The 26,365-nt window shown below is 44.8% G+C and overlaps 1 protein-coding gene across 1 annotated transcript in view; it reads left to right on the forward strand.

Annotated features, from left to right (window-relative positions):
- The window catches only part of IGF2R (insulin like growth factor 2 receptor), a 1,757,136-nt gene that overhangs the window by 408,073 nt on the left and 1,322,698 nt on the right, over positions 1-26,365 (forward strand). The window contains exons 15-16 of the mRNA XM_086927157.1: positions 12,179-12,320; positions 13,514-13,691. Coding sequence (XP_086783283.1) covers positions 12,179-12,320; positions 13,514-13,691 — 320 coding nt within the window. The remainder of the gene's footprint in view (positions 1-12,178; positions 12,321-13,513; positions 13,692-26,365) is intronic.

Genomic DNA, 26,365 nt, shown 5'->3' on the forward strand with positions numbered 1-26,365 from the left:
CAGCCTCTGTGATGTAATATGCTTGGGCCGCCGGCACTAAACAGTGATCAATACATGAAAGGCTACCATGGGCACCAGAGTGGAAGGTATACTGTCGTTGGTCCGGATGAAGCAATCTCCAAACATCAACCAAACTCAATGCATCCTAAACTCAGGAAGCCATCTTTGCGCCTGACTTGTCTCTCTAGGTGGATGCCTATCCATAGTGCCGGAGACCACTGCATTAAATTCACCTCCCAAAATCAAAAGACCCCTCGGGAGGTCCAGTAGGACTTTCCCCAAATCCACGAAAGTGGTCGTCTGCATACCTGGGGGGACGTAGACCGACAACAATGAGAGGGTGTACCCCTCCCAACGACCTGATACCCCTATATATCTGCCCCTATCATCCTCAATAACGGAGTCAATCACCATTGGGAGCGTCTTACTAATCATGACCCCCACTCCCCTGGATCTTGAAGTGAAGCCCGCATGCGCAACCAATCGGTACCCCATTCTGTGCATCGCCTCACATGAGTTCCCTACTAAGTGCGTCTCCTGAAGCAGGACTACATCAGGGGCGTGACGTTTAAGAAATTGGAGAACCACACTACGTTTGATTTTGTCCCCCAATGCAGTTACATTCCAACTTAACACCTTCAGCCCTCTACCCCCCCATCATAAAACATGAAATGGATCAGTCTCCCCTCCAACTCCTGCACCATGAGCATGCTATTATTCTATACAAAGTCTTGAAATGCAATGCCTATAACAAACAATACAAAAAAATAAGAAAAAATACCACCCCCAACAACCCCCGTTCCCCACCCCCACCCCCCTCCCTGCACCCCTGCTCACAGTGTTCATCCGCCCCCAACTCGCAGTGTTCCTGTCGCCCCATACTCTAACTACTAAACTATTGAAAAGTAACTCTGAGGAGGAATACGACCCCCGATTCCTCGCCACACCCCACACGCTTCATCAGACCCGTTCAAGTAATTTCTACATCTGACTTGTCTGCAAATTTCATGCAGCCAGATTCCCCTCCCCCCCCCCCCCCCCCCCCCAACCCGGCCAACACCACCTGCAATAATGTTAGTTCTTATTCTTGCTCTTGCGCGCCGTCATCTTCGTCTCCGCTCCTCTGCCTCTGGTCATTCTGAGAGGAAACAGTCTCCAACCAGTACGAAGCAATTTCGGGATTGACAAAGAATATCACCTTGCCTGCATGTTCAACTCTCAACTTGGTGGGGTACATCATAGCATACTTCAGCCCTTTATCTTGAAGTTTCCTCTTGACACCCATGAAGGTTTATCGTTGTTTCTGTATCGTCTGCGTAAAGTCCGGAAAAAAACTGAGGGTGGAGTTCTCATACTGCAGAGGACCACCAGTCCTGGAGGCTTGAAGAATAGCGTCTGTCTCTAAAATGAAGCACCCTTGCAATCATCGGCCGGGGTGGCGCCCCAGGTCGCGATCTCCCTCCTGGTGTCCTATGTGCTCTTTCAACTGTAAAGAAATTTCCCAGGCCTCTGGGTTTCAAATGATTGTGGATAATGTCTTCAACAAAAAGGTCAGTGGCCTGTCCCTCTGCCTTTTCAGGTACTCCAATAATACGCATGTTGTTTCTACGGACCCTCCCTTCATATTCATCCAACTTGCGACTCGCGACTTCTCTAGAGGTTTTGAGATCTCGAACTTCCTGTTGCCACAGAGCCACATCATCTGTAAGACTGGATGTTTTGATGTCTAGTGACTCTACCTTTTGACTGGTCTTTGTACGGTCCGCTCGGATTAAATTAACCTCTATTGTGACCGCGTCAAGCTTATGATCTAGGGATTCCATCATCTTGCCGAGAGAGGTTTTCACCCCGTCGATTGCGGCCATCACACCCTGTAGGGAAGGCTCTGTTGTAGCGGCCGAATCCCCTGCACCCCCATCCTGTGATTTTCCGAACCCAGTCGGCGACCCTCTGGGTTGCGTGTAATGATCCAATTTGTTGGCCTGAGTGTATCTAGCTCCTCTAGCCGTCTTAGATTGTTGTTTTTCGGTTTCAGGTTTCGTCGCCATTTTGAGAACGGAGACGTGCAAATCAGGCAGCGGCAGAGATCCCACGACGAGGTGCTAGCTAACGTGTATAGCTACACCGGCCACACTGTATGCACTCCTTCTCAAACCGTGATGTCCTTAATTTGCCTCTCAAACCTGCGTTCCAGGGGATGGGGGGGGGGGGGCGGCGACCACTCAAGCCGCATCAATCAACCAGTAAGCCTCCTCGGCCCTCAATATCCAACGTGACGGCCAATTAGCGGGGTGCCCTCTCGTCGTGATGTCTTGTCATTGTATGCCCATAGTTCTCAAAGTGGGATATTCGCCACACTCTCTGCACCGCTCACAGCTGTTGTATGCCCACCTCTCCTGCGCAGTTGCTACCACATCCGACCTGCCTACACCATGTTTGGGCCTTCTAGATTGCAACAGGCTCTCCAACTCAGTCTTGGGCTCTCAGATCTCACAGCCTGGTGCAGCGCGATCTATGGGTCATGCAGTCCAGCTGTCATACTGTCTGGACCTTAGATGCTGGTGGCTCCTCTCCGTACGCCACCACTGCGTGTGTTGCACCGCCTATGAGCCGCTAGCGGAGCGCTGTGGGGGGCCGCAAGGGGGGGAGCAGTCCAGTGAGCGCTGGGAGCGCGGTCGGGGCTTCCACGGGGCCGAGCCGGGGACTTCCGGTTTCGGCCCCGGTGTTGATTCACTGTTGCCTGGGTCCGCTTCCAACTCGAGGCCCTGGCTTCTGGGCCTGCAGGCCTCGATTTTCCCTGACCTTTTTCTCGGGTATTATTCAGCTGATCGGGATGCAAGTTGCAGCGCCCGGCACTGCTTCCCTTCAGCAACCAATTCTTGAGATCCGACCACAGGATAGCGTTCAGGATCTACCCCGGGACGGCGGGGGTCTCGGGAGCCCGAGACTTAAGTGGCCATTTTAGACGCTCTCGTAGCTCCTCCCCAAACTTCATTACTGAATCTTTTTTAATTGTGTGTTTCTTTGTCTTTGCCCTTAAAGTAGCAAGGTCAATTTTCCAGCATTTACAGGTTGCAGTCTATTTGGCTACAGTACCCTTATAGAGGTTTCTTGGCACCTTGCTTTAAATAGTGACTACTGATTTAAGTCTGCTTCCTTAAAAAAAAAATTATTAAAGAAACATATTCTGAATTTCTTATATGGCATGCGTTAGGCGGTTCAAAACTTTATTTTTTAAATACTTTTTAAAAGAAGTGTTTTATGTGAATACTTACTTGTGGCTTTCTTGTGCAATGATCTTAAGCTTTGTCCGTCAGTGTGAGTCTTCATGTCTGGAGAGCTTAATTTTGTTGCTAAGGGGCCCACCGTGTTTCTGGATGTAAACCGCTCTTGTAAAACATCTTTGCATGATGCAAGCCATTCTGAATTATGAAGAGCGGCAATTGCTTTTTTTTTTTTTTAAGAAACAGAAAGTTAGCATGCTCTGTGCCATGTTACTCAGATTTGATGAGTGACATTAAGGCACTTTGTAGGTGGAGTTTGGCATTTTTTTTAGCTCTATGAAAATTAAACAAAGTGACCCTGGCTTGCACCACGAGCAACTCTTCTGGAAATGCACCATGAGCAATCCACCTGAAAATGATCTGCATCTTTCAATATTCATGGCTGTTTCCTATTTACTCAAAGCTTACAACTTATGCTGAATTGCATGCTGGCTTCATATTTTGGCCTTTTGTTCTTTGGCTTCGAAGATCATCAAGGCTGAGCCTTATTGTATACCTAAACCTAAAAATCGTGTTCTACTTTAAAAATGTGTTGCTTTTTAAATTTTCACAGTTTTTCCTACATGTTCCTAAATTAACTTGTGCATAAAAGAATCTAAAGAGGTAGCTTGTGAGGACATCGCCACCACTGCCGCCGGTATTTTGTTTGGGAGCAGGAGTGGGACTGGACTACATGTCCCAGGCTCCTTTGCCATCAGTGCAGCTGACCAGTCGTCCGGAGGCACTTACTTAAATCATGGAACCCTCCCGCAGCGCGGGATGCGCGCGGTTGTGCCCGGGCCAAGGGCGGGCCCGTACACGCCCGGAGGAGCCTGGGCTGGGCCTATTCCCTTTCATCTGCGTTTTGGTCAAGGTACTGTTAATCCCTTACTTCTCCTGTTTGTTAACATGTCGAAGGGAAAGGGATTTAAAGAGAAGTCTGGAGGGAGGGTTGGAGCAACGCTGGACTCTTTCTTAGTTAGAGCAGCAAGCGTTATTTCGCATGGGAGAGAGCTGACCGAAAGACTTCTTTCCCTGGACCCAACCTTATTAATGCTGGGCCCGTCCCTGGCCCCAGCTCCTGAGACTTACTTTACCACTCACTACGTTGCCAGCACCTGTAACCCCAACAGCCCCGTTGTAGGAGAGTAGGGTCTGCAATCCTATGATCACCCGGACTTTTTGCTTTTGTTTCACTGGTTTACGACTTTCTCGGGCTGTGGGCCTGCTAATCAGACCCACAGCCTAGCTGTTCTCTCACTAAATTGATGCGTGTACCTTAGGTGCATTACCCAATTGGAACTGGGCCACCTTGTCAGACCCTGTAACTCAGGGCATCGGTGTACCCAGGGCCTACCAGGGGCTGAAGCATGTATTATGCCACCCCTGGATGGCCAGCTAAAACTGACACAACTGGCTGCACGACGGCTGGGGCAACGTAGCGTACTCGCTCGTTGCTTTAGGTATAGTATCCCTATATCTAACCTCACAATGGACACCCGGGTTCCTATCAGTCACTCCTATGGCAGGCCTTGACAATCCTGAAGGCAGAGTGCATGGACCCGTGTGAATTGGGCTCTGGCACGAGCCGAGCCCGGTTGCAGCTTGCGGAACCAAGACCCAATGGCTGTTCCATGATAACGCGTATCATATCGGTAACTTCGGTATAGCGTTATCAAGACATGTCGAGTAAGGTGTCATACGAATCGGGATGCTGCCCCCTCACCAATTCTGGCGACGAGGTTAGCATTCCGCCCTTCTAGAGGGACAAGACATGTACGTAACTGTGAACCCCGGTTAAAGTTAACTGAAGTCTCAGCTCCACAAAATGGACGCTGCCACCACAGACACGAGTCTGACCTCCTGCTGCTGGGAGTCCTTCCAGCGAGGAGAGCTTGGACAAAGGGTTTCCTGTCCAGGGCGGTGTTCGCACCGTCCCAGACAGGGTTTGTGTATTCTGGGTAGGTAGGGCTTTGCGAGAAGGTGACTGCGGAGTGGCACCCCGGTGCTCACTACGCATCTGCCGGTCAGAACCAGTTCCAGGGGCGCGCAGCCCCTGACCTGGGGAAATTCCAGCAGGGGAGAGGGGTGTAACTACCACCCTTCTTGGTCCCACCCCTAGGGCAGGACCTAGTCATGTACCCACCCCTTTCTTTAGGATAAAGGCCGGAGCGGGGACCCTTCCAAATGAGATCATCTTTGAATCAAGAATACTTTCTACGAAAGGACTTAGAGACTCTTCTCAAGATTTCTCCCTTGTGGCTAAGGAGTAGTCACCCTGCATCAGCGGGCACCATCTAAGAACTCTGCGGTTTGCTGCAAGTCCGTCCTCAAGGATCCGACGGCCCAGCTCGACGAGAACCGGCTTCCCTGGCACCTCTGACCTCTACCCACGTCGTCAGCTCAGCTGAGATCTGTGGGTGCGACGAGACCTCGAGGGACCGGCCATCATCAAAACCTGCACGCTTTCTTAAACAGCACGACCACCGAAGCAATTCTCTGGTGAGTGCTCTGGGGTCCGAGAAGCCCCGACCCTGAGCAGCTCCAGCACCGAAGTGCAGTCTCCCAGCATCTCCACGATCTGTGTGGGGCCCTTCTGCTCGCTGCTCAGCACGTTGTCTGGTCACTAGCCGCTGGCTTGTGTAATTCTTTGACGACATCCGACAACCAACGCTGCTGGTCTGGTTGCTCCAGACTGGCCTTTGCTTCCTTCTTTGAGAGAAGCACCCCGGACCCTCCTGGTCCACTCAAGACGCCATTTTAGGCCCACCACGTGGCCCTGAAATCTGCCAAGGCTTGTTGCCCCAATCCTGGGCCCAGCGACGCCGACAGCATCAACCTTCGTGGGACAGCTCGCACCTCCATCCTGGTCGCCGACAACGCCTCCTGGTCCGTGAGACTGCAGAGCCTAGCGTCGCCCACTCACCTAGTCGGTGACGGCCATCCGGTGCCTTCCTGGTACCCTCTGACTACTGGCTAGTAGTACGAACTTGGTCCCCTCTGCTTTCAGGTATCAACGATCACTGATCCAGGCTTGGATCTCTACGAACTATTCATCACTGGTCGCCGGCCAGCAACTCCTTTTCTTCCGGCTCCTGGCTCGTCAGCGAAGACCCCGACGCCTGTAAGACTTGTGCAGCCGCAGCCCTCGTGGCTAGGTAACTTCGGCATTTCGGTGCCTGCATAGCCTCCTTACTCTAGGGTCCCGAGTCCCTCGCTTCCGACTTGCCTTATCGGGTCCGCCCGAGACCACTAGAACTTTCCGTGCCCTCGGGCATTTGTTTTAATTGTGCACTTGAAGTATTTTCCTAAGAGGTTTGTTCTGTGCTTAGTACCCTGTCCTCATAAAGAGTACAGGGCTGTTGTGATTCTAATAAATATACTGTTTATTTTCATAACACTTGTGTGGTGTCCTTTCACTTGGTGTTCAAGGGGTATGTGATGGTATAACAGCTGGCTTAACACGCCCTCTAGAGTTTAGCCCGAAGACTGCTCGTATCTACGCTACTAGGATAGCTGGTCTAAGGTTGACTTACAACCAATCACCATAAGGGTCGTTTGGACCGATGCATAGTGGTCGCTAGAATAGCGAACGCTGCATATCGGGCCAACTTCTCACGCCCGTCACCAGATAAAAGCAGCTTCTCTCTTTCAAACCAGATTACAGAGTCCTTTTCAGAAGGGGTTTACACTGTTCCTTCCAGAATGTCTACCTACTGAATTCCTCCTCACCGCTGCCACCTGCCAAATGAACCAGAGCAGGGAGGGGCCACTAAAGTGCAATACCCAAAAAAACTAAAATCATTTGTGCTCCTAAACTTAAAACTGCCCAAATAAGGGTCCACTCTATGAACTCTAAAGTCATAACACCACCGGAGCTAGTGAACACTTTGTTGCCTCAGGTATTGCAACCGGTTCCCAGTGGTTGGAGATTACAGTAAAACTGAAAGAGATATTGGCTTCCATTCTTGTCAAATTGTCCCAAATAGAGTTGCGTTTGGCGGAGTTAGAATCACAGAACCGGACCCTACTTGCCAGAACGCCTGCTATGCATGACCCCTACCTGTTAACATCTACAATCCATCAAAAGAAAGACAGGACCCACTCTAAGCTTCAAATACGATGCAAACATCCGCACCACCTCTACCATCTGGAGGCCCCATTAGTCATGCAACGCAGTCTGTCAATACTCCCTCAAATTCCAATCTATCTAGGCCTACACAATGACATTCAGGCTCAAAGGAAGGAGATTCTACCTCCCAGCCACCATTACCCCAGAAGGGACCAACAGGAGTAGCACACAAGGCAAGACGCCAAGATTAGAATAACAGAGTGCAAGAGCAATTCCGGCAACAAACTCTTCATCTCCCACCTGCAGCTGCCACACTGCTTCTAGTTTTGGCTAACATCCCCCCCCCCTCCTTGAAAACCAGAGTGAATCTACCGGACAGTTAATGGACAAATGCCTGCACTGGCAATGGTATGTTATTGTGACCGACCGGGGGAGGAGGCTGTTGGCCCACAAATTAATTATGGCCAGGAGAGTTGGTTTGGTGGGGGGACAAAGAAATTTTTTTGATGGAGACTGCGTGGTAATTAATTTTAATAATGCGTACGCAAGTGCTTCCCTTTTGGCTAACCTTCACAGTCCCGCTTTTAGTAACACCCAGATAATACCTTTAGCGTTGTAATTCTTTTATAATGGCCAGGATGTTTCCATGTGGAGGGTTCTCACGGACAGAAATACCAATCCGTTTATTGACCGGAAGGGGGCTCCCATTACAAACTCTGGGATTAGATTACACAATAGATTTGCTGCCCTGCCAAATCTGGAGGATTGTGACTGACTAACCCTGTCACCACCTCAATTATCCATCAGGCCATTCACTGCGGCTACAGTAGAATCTAGCCCAAGGTTACCATCCTCTAGTATATTACCTTCTGAGGTGGTCCCTGCAGCTGTAACTTTAGCGCAAGGTACAAAAGGACATGGACAGGTTCCATCACCCGCTGCGAACATAACTGAGGGTACTAGACCAAACATGGTATCATGGAATGCGGCAGGCTTAGCCTCCAAAATAGTGAACCCACACTGGCTAAATGAGTGGCAAGACATGGAGATAGTATTATTCCAGGAAACCTGAGCAATAGACGCTCCCTGTTTTATGGGGTTTCGCACCTTCCACTCTCCAACTGTTCCAGCAGCTTCTGGAAGGGCAAAACTTACTTTATTTTCAAATACTACTCCACTCCAAGTCAGACAAGTTGAGCCCCTACATACCCTTTTCCAGATTTTAGAGTTGGCCACCAGGAAACAGATCATCTGCACTCTTGTTAACTTTTAGAACAATGAATTTGGGAGGAACTAGAGGGCTGTGGTGGATACTTTAGTGGTGGAGATTGATAAACTGTATAAAGGGAAAAAAGGGGGAAATATGAATCTTATATGGGCGGGGGACTTTAACACCCACCCTTGTAAGCTTATTGGGACTAGAGTTTGTGGTGTAGAAGATATTCATGGTAATCTCCTCCCGTATTTTTCACATAACTGGTACGGAGAGGCTCTAAATAGCCTGTTATTTCAGTGGAATCGGTCTATGCTAGGCGTGTCCAATGAGAGAGAGCAAGGGACAACGTTTAGAAGGGGTACTCAGGAATCCACTATTGATTTTGTTTTAGTGTCCGGTCAACTACTTCGGAAGGTGGCCCCTATGAGCATCCGTTTTTCATCCTATAGTGATCATGCCATGTTATTGACTCATTTAAATATCCTACCCACACCTAAAAAACATAATCAGGTTGTTGAGGATGTGAACCTGTCTAGGAAAAATGGCTATCAATTGAAATGGACAGTGGTAATAAAATCAAATTTGGTCCCCAAAATAATTTTGCATGTAAAGAATGACATTATAGAATGCTTGGGAGAAAAGGTATTGCCCACAGACCTGGTCACCAGATTTATCGCCCTTTTGGCAAAAATTAAAATGGCAATCACGCGGGTGAAGTCATCAAACTCTAGAGCAAAAAAGGGGTGGTTTGACTCAGCCTGTACCAAAGCAAAAACAGCCTTCGTAAATGCCTTAAAAACTCTCCCCAGAGATTACCTTCAGATCCACTCACTACGAAATGAGTACAAATTAGCCAGGAGGATGAGAGAGAATGATCTAAGGGCACCGGCGTGGGAAGACCTTGAGCAAGCAGACTGCTCTGGCAGCAGCAAAGCTTTTTGGGAAGTTTTAAAGACATGAATGATCCCGTATTAGATGTCCATGTAGATGAAGAGGCATGGGTGAGACATTTTGAAGGAATTTTTGGGCTATCGCCTCCTTCACCCACAGTAGCAAGCCCCCCAGATAATTCACCTCAGGAAGGACTAATTTTCACTGTATCCGAGATTTGAAAGGCACTAGAATCCGTGGGACAGTGCCTAAACCTCTTCCTAACCATAGGGAAATGCTTGAAGGCTAGAAACGGGAAGCTATACATGGCCTTCATGGACTTATCAGCCTTTGATTGTGGGTCACATTTTAGGCTATGGTCCATGATGGAGGATATGGGCATAGACCCGACGATCATTTGATTTATCCGCCAGCTATATGCCAATGCTACTGTCTGCGTAAGTTACTGTAGAAAGGGGTAGTGCACTCGTCATTTTAAAATCGAAAAGTGAGTAAGACACAGGTGTGTGCTCGCCGCACTTCTTTTTCCAATCTGTACGAACAGAGTCGATTCCTCCCTGTCTGCCCTCTCATTGGACGTGCCCAAATTCGATCAAACCCCCTGCCTTCCGATCTTGGCATACGCTGATGACGCGGTACTGATGGCAAGAACGGGGCTGGCCCTACAAAAACTAATTAAAGCTTATTCCATCTTCATAGCTTTTCTTGACTTAAAAACCAATGAAACAAAATCATTTATAATTGTGGCCGGAGAGACTAGAGGTGAGAAACATCCCCACTTTCAGATGGCTTGCAAGGAAATCAAGGTGGTCAACTCCTTTTCATACCTAGAAGTGCTCTTTGATAAGGATCACTTGTGGTTTAAATTAGTAAAAACAAGAGGCCAGGGTATTCAAAGGCGCCTCAATGCTGTCAAGAGATTCATAAAAAAGTTGAGTGGCAGCACATTGGATGTAACTAAAATTAGAACATTGGAATGTTTTGGGAGCTCCATTGCAGACAGTAGAGTGCTCCCTGCTTCTACGGGCTGGTAAAGGCCTGCAGAGCAACATTCCAATGTTCTACAAAGGCTTCTCGAAGTTTGAGGGGATTTATATCCCCTCGAGCTTCGAGAACCCTTTGTTTAATTTGTTAGAACATTCTGCCACTAGAGGGCAGAATGTTCTAATAGCCTTATAGCCCTTCGTAGCAGGGCTATACCGGCTATTAAAGTTCTGCTGTTTCGTTAAAGTCCCTCGCCTTTGGCTCGGGCCTTTACCGATTCAGGGTGCCTTTAATAGCCGGTATAGCCCGCTACAGCGGGCTATAAGGCTGTAATATTTACCTAGCTAAAATAAGATCAGCCCGTAATATATGGAGCAGGTGTTTGGAGGATGGTCAACGCTGGCCCGTTACAGCAAATGGAAGACTCCTTTTTTTAAAATTGTGTCCTTACCTCAATCGGCCCCAAATCACATTTTACATCTTGAACTGGGGCTTTCTTTCTTGAGTGACACCACAAGGTTGGCCCTGGTCCTCTTGTGGCTATCATTGTGACAGAGTACTACGGTCGACTTGACACAAACCATTATAAGAGAATTGCTGTAATTAGATAACTACAAAAGGATTGGGTGGCTAAATCATGTAGAAACTGTACTGAAAGTTCATGGGATGGTAAAACTTTTTCAAGACCCTGTTTCCAGTAAAGAGGTCAAGAAGAAATGGTTAATAGATTTACACTCCCAAAGCGCAGAAGACGCCCGTAGGGAAAAAAAACGGATCCATCAATCTTCCTTTGCATATGACCTGGTCCCACTAATACCAGGAGAAGGTTTTCATTATCTAGTTCGTATAAATAATGTGCAGCACAGATTTATGTTATTGTGCTTCAGATTGAACATGATCCCTTTACTCCTGGGATACCCACAAAATAAATATAGATTAGCAGATCTCACTCCCTGCCCTTGTAATAACGATGCCGTGCAGTCGGATCTGTATATCCTATTATTTTGTAAAAAGTATTCCGGGGAAAGGAAAATATTTATACTTCCAATTCTGAGGTACCATGAATTTAGGCAATGTTTGGTCGCCATCTATTTTCTAAAAGCTTTACTGGACCCATTTGTATGTTTCTGTGTCGCTTCATATTTATGGGCCTGTTTTAGGAAGAGGAAAAAGGGGGGCACACTTTAGTAGTATTCTGTAATTTTAATTATGAATTGTTCTTCCTTTTCTATACATAATTTTGAAGGCCTTATTTGGATCACAGCAAACTTGTTTAATACTCGTTTTAACCAATGTATATATGTATATTTATTGACTTGGAAATTTTATATCTATCTTTGTGCTTTTATGGTCTGTTTACAAAGATCGAATAAAGCTGTGAGACTGATTGACTGACAATCTAAAGAGGTTTGTAATTATAGGCTTACTCTCGATTTCCGAAAGCCTCTTTATTGATGCTGAGAAAAAAAAACTTCGGTTTTCTGGAAACATTCTGGACAGGACCTTAGATGGCAGAATAATGCAGAGCATGTGCATCTTTGAAGCAGCAAAACTATTGTTACATATACTGTGTAATTATGTTCTTGCATTTTGCCTTGCGGAAAGAGTACTGCCAATTAAAGTTTTCGTTATGCATAGCTGGTGTGGCCTATTTTCAGAAAGCCTTTCATGTTTGCTGAAATTAATGTAGGCTTTTGTAATGTGTTTGTGTGTATTAGAACGGGTATGATTTATTTCTTCTATTGTTTATAGGATTTTCATTTGACCTGTCACCCCTGACCTTGAAACAGGGGACCTACCAAGTGAACACAACTCAATATGAATTTTTTCTCAACGTGTGTGGCAACGTGTCCATGTGTACTGGCAATTCTGGAGCCTGCCAGAAAGAAAGAAGGCAAGTATTCCAATACTGCCACTGTTCTTCCCTTTGGTCTAACCACACTAAAGTTTGGCCAGAAATGCTTGTGTTAGTCCGAGTGAAGGCCGTGTCTGGTGCTCAATAGAGTGCAATGAGGAAAATGCATTCATGGGCACAAAGCATCCTAGTTGCTATTGATGATTTTTATGTTTGGATTAGAAATGCCCCAAACACCTTGGCATTTATGCTGCTTTTAAACTTCTCAAAGCCTTCACGTGAGACCATATTTGGAAGCCTGCACAAACAGATGCTTTTGCAGGGATCAGATCTACGGTGTTAGTGATCATTACTGGTGCCCCTAAATTGCTCAGTAAACAGCAGTGTATGAAGAATTTGGTTCAGAAAGCAACAGATGTTATTCATTTGCATGGAGACAATGTGTGACAGCAACTATGTATTGGACCTAATAAATATCAAACCCTGGAGTATTGTTTTTTTATTGTGGCTGATAAATAACCCCCACCCCCCTCCTCCTCCCCTCTCTCCCCCCACCTCACCATCGGCCCTCCTATAATGAGGCCCTAAAAATTAAAGCAAGTTCCCACTAAATCATATATATTTGGGAATTCCACACACTTGTGGCAACTTAAAAGGTTAGTCTTCCTTGAAGTTCACTGTCACTTTCTGAAGCTCACTAGCCCGGTCACAGATTTAGAAGACAAGCCAGTACAGTAAGTGCTTGTGCTTGTTTTTTTAAAAATTATATCCAGTTTCCATATGTTTCAGTTTCTGAATCTGATGGGGAGCTGCCCTACAGGTGGACCTCAAGAAGCCTTGCAAGCAGTTAATGCGACGGACAACCCTATATGTACAAGCCCACTAGCCTTCGCTTTTTCATTTTTACAAAGAATTGCCTGTTATGCCATTTAATTGCAGCTTAACCAGCAGGATAGTTTACACTCGAGGTGCTGTTTTCCTTTGAAGAAGTAGTCTTGGTGTAAATTGCAGAAGCGCAACCAGTACAACACTCCAAAAAATATTTAGTCCACCTTTCTTAGTCCAACTAGAAATGCACTATTTTTAAGTGATTTTGTAGGCATTGCTTTTTTGTTTATCTGTGTATTTCTAAAATGCAATTGTTATAAATAAAGTTATGTGACTGTGCCTTTGTACCTGTGGAAATCCCAACTGTACATTTTATTTTGAGTTTTGTTACACATCTATTTTAGTGGAACCAAAATGTGGAATCTGGGAATGTCCAATTCTAACCTGTCCTATTATGATGGGATCATTCAGCTAAATTATACAGGTGGCACTCCGTACAACAATCCAACACATACACCTCGATCTTCCCTTCTAACATTCCTATGTGATAGGGATGCTGGAGACGGACAGCCTGAGTTTCAGGTAAGAACTCACTGTGTTGCTCTATTAATGAGCTGAACAATACAACTCTCCTTGTTACATGGTCATTTCATGTATGCCTTGATGAATGTGTTTTTTTTTCTTTTTCTCCATGAACAATCAATTAAGAATTAAGTGCATTTTTAAAACGCAATCTGCTTGGTTAGGACTGAGGAAGCCATCAGTGGCTATATAGTAATTCTAAAATATTCTGAATGTTCTCTGTCTTCTTCCATCACTTCATTTCCTGTGTTACATTTTGTGGTACATGTAGTATGTTGTGTAGTAAATGGCATGCTAAATAATATTTTACATGTCTTTATACTTGTTGAGCGCACATTTCACTTTGGAAAATGTATCTTGGCCCTGAACTTGCGTGCACTCAGACCATGCTTGGAATGTATGGGAATCTGTGTTGAAAGAAATGTTTTAATGTCTCGTAAATTGAGCGCTATAAATCAGTTTTCTTAGTTCCAATGATAAATTGTTCCATTGCTTAGCTATCACATTCCCCAATTTGTGATCTGTTTTCCTCTTTTTCATGGGCACTGCAGGTAGGTAGGAGTTTGCTATTCGCAAATATCAGGAATGGATATGATGAAACTCCTCGCAAAGTAAGGATGGGTACCTGCCACATTAGTTTTTTGATTAGATGAGATCGATCAAGGGAAGATAAGAATTCACTGTAGCAAATTGTTCAACTGAGCAATCACTTTATAGTATTGAGTGCAGGAGTAATCGTGTAGTTCCTAGTGAAATTCAGTTATGCATAGAAATAATGATATAGTTTTAAACAGAGTAAGCCATAGGGAAAAAAAAACTTTTTCGGGGTGTGCCACACACACCGGTTGTTAACACTGGTATTGTATATTTTCACTCAGCTAGATGTGTTGCAGTTTAGATCAGCTGGAACCCTAGCATAAGGGTACTCAAACATCCTTTGAAAAAGCACAGGAATATATTTTCTTTTTTTGTTGATAGTTTGCTTTGCTGCACATAGTTTACATCATTATGGTCCAAAAAGAAAATCAATATATAACCAAGGTACAACTATTAACAGGTCTTACGAAGTTAGTGGGGGAGAGCAGTGCATTAAAAATTTTTTATGTCAATTAGGCTTTTACTTCAAATAGAATGGAAACAAGTCGAAATGAAAGCACAAGAGGAACAGCACTGTGTAATGTCCTCAAAACAGTAGTGGTCAGGATCCTTGCTCTCGTAGGTAAATTGGGAAAATGCAGCCTAATTGTCTAGTGTTCTGTTGAGAATTTGAGTCTATTGTGGAATTTTTGAATACTTGGATCCCTGCAAAGTTCAGATTTGTTGTATCTATACAGTGACCGGAAGACTAATGTTCTTTTTTTTCAGTTATTGGAGTTAGGTTAAGGATTTGGGTTCAATGAATGGAGACTAGATTGTGCATTGTCCAAGCCAGGGTATTGGGTAAAACAACAGAAGCAGAGATAAACATTAAACTGTTCTCTGCGCAGTGCAGTAGTCAAACCTTCAAAGTGTACATTTTACAAGATTCTATATGAATGGTTTTGATAGCCAGACATAATCGACAAGAACACTTTAACCTTAGTCCCTAGTTACACAAGAATTTGCATCGTCTGGAAATATTTTGCCTTATGTACAGGGATAATACAATGAAAGTGCCAGAATACAGTTGAATTAAAATAGAACAATTATTGCCAAACTGAATCAAAGCATTAAAATGTCAGAAGAAGAGTGCCATTTTGACTTTGAAATTCATCTAGAGAGAAGATGCAAGAGGAAAAGAGGTACCACTTTTTTACAGTCAGGCCAAGATGATATATGAAATATTTCTAAAAGCATTATACATACAGTAAAATAAGTGGATGCTTGCGCACTGAATAACATTTTGTCTACAATTAGAATGTCAGGGAATCAATAAATCGCTAAAGGATCGTAAGATGATGAGGTATGGTTCTTTTAAAACCTTACTCCAACAGAATTTATTACCTTTTATAAGACATATCTCAAAATATTTGGGGCAATAACAAACAGCACAGTAGGTGATGGCCTGGAACCAGAGGCTTGTAAGTAGTTCTTAGATCTGTTAGTTTCACATTGTGTGAAATTTTCAATTTTGTATGTGTAGATCACAAGTGAATAGCATGACACGGCGTGCTGTGCACTGTAATGGTTGACATGTTTTGCCTCTTTCAAAGGCATTTGGGAGGCCTTCGTTAAGTGACCAGTTACATTGATCTCCGAGGTTAGATGTACATGAAGAAGATTCTCCAACCACTTCACAGTACTCAACCAGTTTTTTTTTCCCTGTTGGTCCTGTGGAGATTGAGATATTCATTGACCAAAAGTATGAACTAGGTTTATCATCGACGCAGCAGCCATTAATTATTATGTCTTGTACCACTAAATTATTTGTTTCAACTTCTCTCAATTCAAGGTTCAGCTTTGTGATCACATTTATAGATAGGCCACCTTACTGGCACCACAAGTTCTTGTGTTTCCTTGCCCATTTTGGGACAGAATTTTGAGATATGATAAAGTATTCAAGATCTGGGCAACTGTATTGGAATCAATCTTTAACTTCAGGTTGCAGTGTGTCTCTGATATCCCATATATACCGTGCTGGAGGCTGATTCATTAAATTAGTTCTAGTTAAAGGACAAAAACACAATCTCTAGCTTACGACAACATGGCCTACGTTTTTCCCTTTCCTTCTGTCTCTGACTTCCAAACTTCCCTCGCCACTCAGTTCTTTTTCACAACCTGTTGTACTGCTTTGCTCCACATTCATACTCTATTTTTAGCTGGCAACATGTTATAAGGGGTCTAGCTCCAGATAGATGGAATTTCTCAATCTATTAGAACATGAATCAATATGTAACATTAGTAAAATGGATTTTGTTCCTTTTTCGATCTGCTTTTCGGCAGTTGTCTGTGTTTTTTAAGCAGCTGTATCAGTTCCTTTGCTATAGGTTTTGATTACCGTGGAGTGAAAGCCTAAGCAACGCTTTCTGTTTTATTCTTGTGCCACTGTCAAACCTGGCTTGATTTCCTTATCTAGTGAGCTTTTGCAAATTGGCATAGGGAACTACATTCTTATGCACAGCTAATTATATCACAGATTAGGGCAACAATACTCTAGTCACCAGTGCAAGGCTATTGTACTTCACTGTACACTGCAAGACTTAATTACTTGCTTACTGATTAGATATCTCCATTACTCATCTACATTGTTGGCACCCTCCATCCCCTATTCGAGCAATAGGTACAGGGCCCAAAGTGAGGTAAACGTAGGATGATTTTGTTTTCATTGGAATTTGATCTATAGTACTTCTTAACTAATGAATGAATGAAATCTGTGTAAATTGATAAAAATTGGTAGAAACCCCCCATAGAATCACTAGCATAAGGGAAGTTTAAAATTCTAAAACTATTAAAATGTATTTAAAAACTAAAAATCATTATATAAAAAACCACTTGGACAAAGATGGTGTAGTTGGACTTCTCCCCACCCATTAAATGCAATGTGATGTCTAGTCTTTTTATTGCAGTGTCCAGGATATGAATGAATTTGCCAAGTCAAGCTAGGTCTATCGGTCTGTTTGTGTTTAGACAGAAAGCCCATGTGTCTTTACAAGAGATGATCCCCTCAGTTAAAAACATTACTTTCAATAAGGAGTAGCGAGCTGCTAGGTACGCAGGTCAACAGCATGAGAGATGAAGCATTAATTCTTTCCTGTAGTTGCAAAACCTGCAGCTATGCGGACTAGCCTGGTTTTTCGAATTATTCCTGTTCTTTTGAATTAGGAAAAACACTAATCTTGCTCAGAGCATTGGACGTCGGCCTAATCTTACTAGTGCCTCTTCTAAATAAGGCTGCATCTTAGACATTTCATAAGAGCGTGCAATTATGTGTGCATATGATTCATTCTGAATTTTCTCCAAGTCTGGCTTTTGAGAATTGCCCAGAACCTGTTTTTCCAGCATTAATTTAATAGCCTGGTGTGAGATGTTGGCCTGGTATATGATGTTCACTATTCTAGTGAGCACCATGCACCAGTCCAAACAACCCTTATGATGATTGGTTGTACGTCAACCTTCTAGACCAGCTATCCTAGGGGTAGCATGGACAAAAGCAGTCTTAGGCTAAACTCAACAGGGCATGTTAAGCCAGCTGTTTTACCAAATGCAATCCTTTTAAGTACCAAATGAAAGGACACCACACAAGTTATATATTACAAAATATATGTGTTTATTTCTAGAATAATCCCCTATACTCTTTATGAGCACAGAAGCGCAAGCGTTAAACAAAGAACACAGTATAACATACAATAAGCTGCACAATTATGGATAGGCCGGGTGGCCACTCAAACCATATATTAAGAAAGTGGTATAAGTACCACGTGACGAACAATGAACAGGCCTAGGGCCTTGGAAATCGCTGGGCCTACACTGGACTAATGAAGGTTAGGACATAGGAGGCCCACAGGATGCGGGTGCAGTGTCTATAGGCAACCGCGTTTACCATACAAGTCAATGGTGCGTAAAAATCAGAAAGTTATAGGTTTCTGAGTCTTCCGACTGGACTAGAACTTAGCCACTTAAAACTAGGACACTAGAGGTGTAAACAACTACAGGAGCACCGGAGTTATATCGTTACCTCACCCACAGGAAGCGGGTGCATAGGTGCCAAAGTGTGTCGGGTTTCGTCGTGAAGTTCTATGGAGCCTTTAGATGAAGATGCTGCAGGCGACCAGGAGAGAAGAGTCCGGTTGGATCCAAGGGTGGATCGAAGATTTAGAGTGCCTGAAAGCAGAGGGGACAGAGTCTAGGTCACTAGCCAGTGACCAGGATGGAACCAGGGCGGAACCAGGCAATGTCGGGTTGCGATCAGGTGCTGTCGAGTAGTTTGTCTCCGCTGCCTCGTGGACCAGGAAGGATCGAGAATGACCAGCTGGTGAACACGAGCTGTCCCACGAAGGCTCTTGCTGTCAGCGGTGTCGGTTCTCGAATCTGAGTCACTAAGCCTTGGCAAAGGCAACCCACGCAGGGCTCAAAGATGTCTTCTTGATCGGACAGGGAAGGTCAGATCGATGGCTCCTTTTCAGGGGAGCTGGGGCCAGTCTGGAGCAACCAGACCAGCAGTGTAGGTTCGATGGATAGTCGTCACAGAGGCCACTAGCCAACGGGCAAGCGACCGGACAACGCGTCGAGCAGGAAAAGTGCAAAAGGGCCCCACGCAGCACTCCGAGTGTGGAGAGGTGATCTTTGGAGCACAGGCTGCTCGGGGCTGGGGATTCTCAAACCCCAAAGCACAACGTCGAGGGTGCCTCGGGAGCTGCGCTGGAAGCACTTCGTCGACTTTTCAAGATGGCCGGTCCCACGACTCACGTCTCCTCCACGGGTCTAAACTTTGCTAGGACTGTGGATCGGGCTGTTGGAAGTCTGGGAGTCCAAGTCTTGTCGGTCTGTCGTTCGAGCTCCGGCGGGAGCAACGGCAAAGAAAGTCTTGATGCACTGATGGTTCCTGCTTGCACAGGGTGGCCACTCCTTGACCACAAGGGAGATTCTTCAGTCTTCTACGTTGAGTAGGATGTCGAAGGGTCCAGAGTTTCGTTTCAAAGTTTCAGTTAGAATGTACTGATGTGCATTGGCACAGCTCCTACCTTTATTCCAAATCAAGGGGCTGGATCACATGCTATGTCCCTCCTATGGGTGGGACCCAGGAAGGGGGTGGTTACACCCCTTTCCCTTTATCCAGTTTCGCGCCAGAGCTGGGGCTGGAGTGCCCCAGCACCGGTTTGAACTGGGCTATGCATGGGACGCCTTGTGCGCCCCAGGCAGTGTCTAGTTTCATTCAGCCCTCCCTGCCCCAATCCACTATCTACTGTCTGGGGTGGTGAAACACCTCCCTGTGACAGGATACCATTTGTCCAGGCCTCCCCTGTAGCAGGAGGCCAGCAGGAGGCCAGACTGGTCTGTGGCAGCAGCATCCATTTTGTGATGCTGAGACTCTGGTTAGATTTAACCTCGTTTAAGCAAAGTAACATGTATTCTCCCTCTAGAAGGGTGGAATGCTACCCCAGTCTCCAGAACTGGCGAGGGGGTAGTATTCCAAAGCGTATGACACCTTATACGACATGTTTTGATAAAGCCAAACCAAAGTTAGCAAGTAACCACGAGGATTACAATGCACTTAAGAGTATATGGTATGGCCATATCCCAGAACAGCTAAGGGACTTGGTTCCAAAAGATGCAGACAGGCTCAGCTCATGCTAGAGCACAATCTCACATAAAACAAAGCACTCTGCCTCCAGGATTGTTAAGGCCTGCCATAGGAGTGACTTATAGGTGTATATGTGTCCAGATATAGGCTTAGATATAGGGATACTTTATCTAAGCAAGGGGTGATTACACCACCTTGCCCCAGTCTGATTAGCAGGCCCACAGCCACATTAAGCCGAAAACCAGTGAAGCAAAAAATGGGGTGACCATAGGAAAGCAGACCCTACTCTCCTACACCTGGGTACTTATGCATGTTGTGGTTACTGTCTTGAGACTTTTTGATTGGTCGTTGGCAGCTTTATTTTTATATGCTCCCCAGGGGTTGTTTGAGGTGTTAACATCTCCAGTAAGACCTGTGTTAGAGATTTTGAATCTGCTTTGGCAAGGACTTATTGAAATATTATTTTACTGCATGACTTGTTAAAAAAACCTGTGCAACAGTATAGTCATTAGGTGCTGACTTTGACTACGATTATGATCTGTGTAACCTAAAGGAAGCCAGGGAAAGCGAAATTGATCATCATTTGGGGAGGTGAATTTAATATCGGATTATGCCCCCTAGCCGGACTTGGCAAATGTGGTCTAAATATGGAAGATGACCTCTTGATGCATTTTGTGCATTTGGATAGGGGGAATTTATTAAGTGAGATATTATTTTCACATGATCTTGGTTTTGCCAACTGTTTGTTCCCCTAGAGTGGATTTTGAGCATACTTTTATTGGTAGGGGTCTAGAATCGACAATAGATTTTACAATAGGCCCTAACTGTTATGCTAATTATATCTCAAATTATAAAATACATAAAAATACAATAAGCGATCATCTGCCATTAAGTATCTGTATTACATTCCCAACTATGTTAGAACAACAACGTAATAAACAAATAGTATGGACCCAGAATATCACTGGGAAAGCTAAATGGATACACCTTGAGATGGACTAGCCTTGACCCAGCTGAGTGAACTAAACCAATCCTAACCAATGTTTATAATCCGATTTTAACGTGCCTGGATTATTTATTCAAAATTTGCTTAGGGTGGAAAGGAAGGGCACACATACTTATAACCAATGATGGTTTGATACAAATATATTCAAAAGCATACACAAACTTAAAGGCCGCTTTACATAAAACTGTGAGAGACTAGGAGGAAATTAGAGAGTGCAGGACGATTTATAGTCAGGCACGAAGATTACGAAGGAAGGAGCTAAAAGAGAAGGCATGGGTGACTCTCCATGAAGCCTGTCTGAGTAAAGACAGTGCTTCTTTCTGGTGGGCAGTAAATGCGCGTTTTTTAAAAGGCCCAATAATTCAATGATAGAAGCTGCAATATATAAATCAGCAGGGGAGAGGTCCCCAGGGTTTTTCATCTATTGATCTCCAATTTACACATAAGGTCATTGGGGCGGTAAATGCTTTCATGAATGGGAAGGCCCCGGGCCCAGACGTGGTGCCAATTGACTTGTTTAAATCAAACCTTCCACCCTGGAACCCGCTGACAACACAGGTTCTTCAAGCTTGTTGTATGAAAGGCTTCATTAACACCTGGTCAGAGTCCATAAACGTGCTGAATTTTTTTAAAAAGGAGATCTCGAGAATCCTGCCTGCTACCGCCCAACATCTTTAGTGACTCTTTGATGAAGGTAGCAGAACATATTGTTTTAGAGCAGTTTCAAACTTGTGCAGAGAAAACTAATATTTCAACGGACGTGCAATACGATTTTAGGCAAGGATTGGGAACTACAGAATAGGTGACTAATCTTAGTATTTTAATAGGGAAGAATACTCAGGCCAAGGTAGGAAAAATGGATTTGGCTTTGGTTGACCTTACAGCTGCCTTTGACTGTGTTGTACACAGTAAACCTTGGCACATTTTGACAGATTTATAGGTAGACCCACTTTTGGTTCAGTTCCTACGACAGCTGTATAGTGGGGCGACTGCTCAGGTTCGATACAGAACTAAAGGGGAATGCCCTGCGTCGTTCAAAGGAGAGGGGGGGTCAGACAGGGCTGCGTCCTGGCGCCATTCTTTTTTTTTTTTTTTTTTTTTTTTGAAAACCTTTATTGGAAAATCAGGAGATACATGCGCAAGTCCACAACCATCATGGCCGGCTGCAAAGACAGTCAATAAAAACAGGAGAGTATTATGCAATAGGTCAATATACAAACAGCATACTTCAAAGTACATTATAAGGACTGCGGGGTGCGCAATATAGGATATGAGGTTTTCGTTTTTAAGTTTAGAAGAAGAGAGGGGGCTGCAACAACAAGGACTACACACCTTACATATAAGACAAAGAAGAAGCAGGGGGGATACACCCCAGTTACAATCGGAGATAGGCTATAAGTACAGCAACAATATAATCAAAGCAGCCGCAGCGAAAAAACTAGACAACATCAACGATACAGAAAGCAACTTTACCAAGTCCGATCCCCAAGAGCCCACCCCTAAAAAAGGCGAGGAATAGAGGAATATTGAGATGCCGAAAATAGAAAAGGAACAAAGGTGTGAGACCCAGTGACAGTCAGCCCCACTAAAGAGGAAGACCCTCCCAAAGCCGGAAAAGAGCGATAGGGACCATAGAACAAAACAAACTAAAACAACAAACCCTCCCCCGCACCCGCCACCCTGCACCCCTGTAATGGCTACGGCCTAACCCACTAACAGCGTGCCTGTCGCCCCGGAACTGCCCCACAGTAGGGAAATTATAAAGAGTGGAGGAGGAGAGGAGCAGACCCGCTCCCGGGCACCCGGTGCCCCCTCGCCGGCAATTAAAACATATCAGTACAAGGGGTAAACATTAAGCAAGGTATACACAGTAGGGAAAACTACGGGCGGAGCGTGAGAATTAACACACCAGAAACAGGATTAATCACAAGCAGTACAGTTCGCATTCCCAAAGCATTTATACCCACTGTAGTAACATCGTCGTGAAAGCAATACCCCTTGCAACCAAAATCACAAGCAAAAATGAAAGCCAGCCTATATCAGTCCCTCGGCCCTTCCCGTAGATGATATTATATGAGCAAAGTATATGAACTAGAGCAGCAAGAATCAGGTCAAAGTAACATATCCAGGGACAGAGTCAACTAGGCGCATCATCAAAGAGGACAACGTATCAAGCAGCCCTCACAGTATCAGCACAAAGGACGATGACCCAGAGGGGAGATATTTATCCTTGTCCAGTCTTGTTTAAAGTACCAGAACCAGCGACAGTACCAATCTCCAGCAAGTGCGGCGTGTGAGACCAGTCAGTGAAACAAACCTTCCAAACTCCATGCCACGAAGCAACACAGGAGAACCCCAATCCAATGTCAAAATACAGCAGGAACAGCACCAGGATATCAAGCAACAGGTCATTGGGGAAGGATGTTGCAGCCAGATCCAAACTAGCAAGTCCAGAACGTCCAGTGCATCCAACAGTACACATATGGAAAGTCCCAAGACACCGTGTTTCCGACCCTCCAGCTGCGGTAAAAGGCGCCATCTTGAAGCCTCCTGGCGCTGAAGACGGCGTCTCACTGTGCACGAACGGGCCAGCCGATATCATTTGCTCCACCGCGAGGATCATGGTATCCAACTTGCCCCCCAACAATCGGGCACCCTGCACCAAGGTGTCACGAAGGGCAGCCAAATGCGTCGGGGTGCAAACCAGTTCTGTGCCCCCCGTGTGTTGTGGTCTCCTTCTACATGGTAGCACGGGTCAGATCAGGACCGGTGTGGGGCCGTGGCACGGGCTGCAAGGCGGCGAACAATGTAGCTCCCCCGGCAGGGCCACCGAGATCAAGCAAAAGGCACCGCTGGAATTCGCACAGCTGAAGGGCGGCTCGTAAGAAATTAGGGAGCCTCCCGCCAGACGCGGGATAATTAGGAGAATACCTTTCGGCGGAGAGCGGGTGGATACAATGTTGCACTGTCTGATTACACGGGGGCACAGGGAGAGTTTCGATCTTCACGCGCAGTAACAGACCGTCGACCTAGGCCTGCCAGGAGAATCGCCGCCACACGCCTCCTCAGAGCTGACCGGTCTCTCCAGGCCAGCGGCGGCCGTTGTTGTTTACTCGGGGACCAGCCACGCAAGATGGCCGAGTCCCCGGTCTTAGGGCTGCTGCGGGCCGCTAGCGTCGCCGACGTTATCTCGCCTCCAGAAGCAGGCACGGATCTCGGGATTGCGCCCTCGATGATCGGGCGCTTTCATGTCCCCGTACCCTCCGTCTTGCCGCGGTAGTTCACGGGGGATGCGGTCTCGATAGGAGATGATGATCGGAGCCGAGGGACTAGGCGGCCATTGCGGTCGCCGGCTTGGCTCCTCCCCCCCTGGCGCCATTCTTGTTTACTCTTTATACAAACTATTTGGAACACGTGCTGGCGGAAAAGACGAAGGACCCACGCCTGATAATATTTCTTTATGTAGACGATGCAGTGCTGATGCCCGTACTCAGTTGGGCCTACAAAATGATCTCGCCTCCTATGCTACTTTAATGGACGATTTGGGTCTAAAAATGAACGCTAAAGAAACATATGTAAAGACCTGTGGTAAAGGGATACAGAAATGTAGGAGCATATCACTTGGGGGAAGTAGGGTTGAATCCACTAATATGTTCACATATTTGGGTATTTTAATTGATTTCACTGGCTCATGGAGCAAGGCCGTGAAAAATAGGAGCCTTCTTTTTATGAAGTCAACTGCTGCTGTGGTTAATTTTGCTAAAAAGATGGGGGAAAAGCTTCCTGAGATACTCCTTAAGATTTACCAGGCGAAATGTGTGAGCATTGTTATTTTTTTGGCAGGTGTGTGGTGTTTTTACGATTCACCTCCCATTCAGCGTGTTGAAAATGCCTTTTTAAGGTTTATTTTAGCTGTACCTGCTAGTACTCCTGTTTTTCATTGCCATAGCGGGCTAGGCATTGCACATATTGCTAATGTTATTAAAGATCATTCAGTGCTATTCTGGCATATAATATGGACTTCCAATAGCACAGTCTTGAATAAAGATATAATTAGAGATTCAATGAAGCTAGATCATGCCACCAAGATTACTTGGCTGAAGTACATACAACATTTTGTTTATGATCTTGGGCATCCAGAATATTTATAATTGCCCAGAGACAATGAATTCCATCGCTAGGAAGAAATTTAAAATAAAATGTATGATCCATTTAGAGTCAATTAGACTGGCTCTGGAAATAAACCAAGAGAAGTACAGCATCAACTGATTTTAACTACATATGATATACAATCATATATTTTGGGTAGCCTAAGTGGATATGAAAGATATGTTTTAACCCGTTTTAGACCAGGGTTTTTTATCGACTAATTAGTTATCCAGAAATGAATAACCGGTCTACAGATTTATGTTGTTCAGCAATGGTTTGTCATCACAATCAACAATTCATGCTGTTCTTTTTTTGTAAGTTTTATGTAGAGGAGAGATCGAGGTGTATTTTGCCTCTTTTAAGAATGGGAGGATGGAGGCAATGTCACCCAGCCTTTCTGCATCTGAAACTGCTAGAGAGTGATTGCTGTATCTCGGCTGTGGCTTGTTTCCTAAAAAGCATACTTAGATCGAGGAAAAGTATCAACACTATATCCTCTTAGAAAGATGAAATTAACTAAAATAAGTGAGGGAAGGCGATGCCTGTAATATTCAACTTACAATATGGTCAGTTTCTTCTTTTATCCCTAGGACTATGAGCATTTCTTATTTGGACAAATTTATGGAACATATGATGTATTTGTACTCTGGATTTAAAAAGTGTTTAACTGCTTTTATGATTTTACTTGTTTGAAATCAAATAACGCGTATTCTTCTGACAAAGTTAAAAGCATAGTCATGTCCTTAGATATTGGCTTTGACAGTAAAACTAAGAACATTGTTAAAACCTAAAGTCTAAAAATTAATACAATTGTAGCTTGAACAACATGCAATAAAGTGATATTCCAATATAGCTTTAAAAATAAGTCTGCTTTGGCAAGGACACAATATTATTTGATGTGGGAGGACTTGTATTCTAGGTCTTGTTTCTTTAGACCAAAGTCAAGACCGAGCACGGATTGCCTTGTATAGTTTGGTAAATAAAAAATCTGCCTAAGCTATGCACAGAATTTTGTTTAATACTGCCAACAGTTTCCCAGGGTCGGCTAAATGGCCATAGGAAGTGGTGGGAAGTCTGTTTTCACAAACCACTCATAAGATTATTTTCCGAAGGACTATGTAGATGTGTGCATATAGTTTGACAAAGAAAACTCCCGCACTGATGCTTGCCCTCTGCAAAGACTGTAAATTTATGTTGGTCTTACAATTGTCCGAAAACCGTATGCCTAAGGAATTGTATATTGTATAATAAATCTTCAAATTCCCTGACCTCCATGTATGTTTGGATTTATGTTTATTT

Source organism: Lissotriton vulgaris, chromosome 6, assembly GCF_964263255.1.
Source record: "Lissotriton vulgaris chromosome 6, aLisVul1.2, whole genome shotgun sequence".
Classification (NCBI taxonomy): Eukaryota; Metazoa; Chordata; class Amphibia; order Caudata; family Salamandridae; genus Lissotriton; species Lissotriton vulgaris.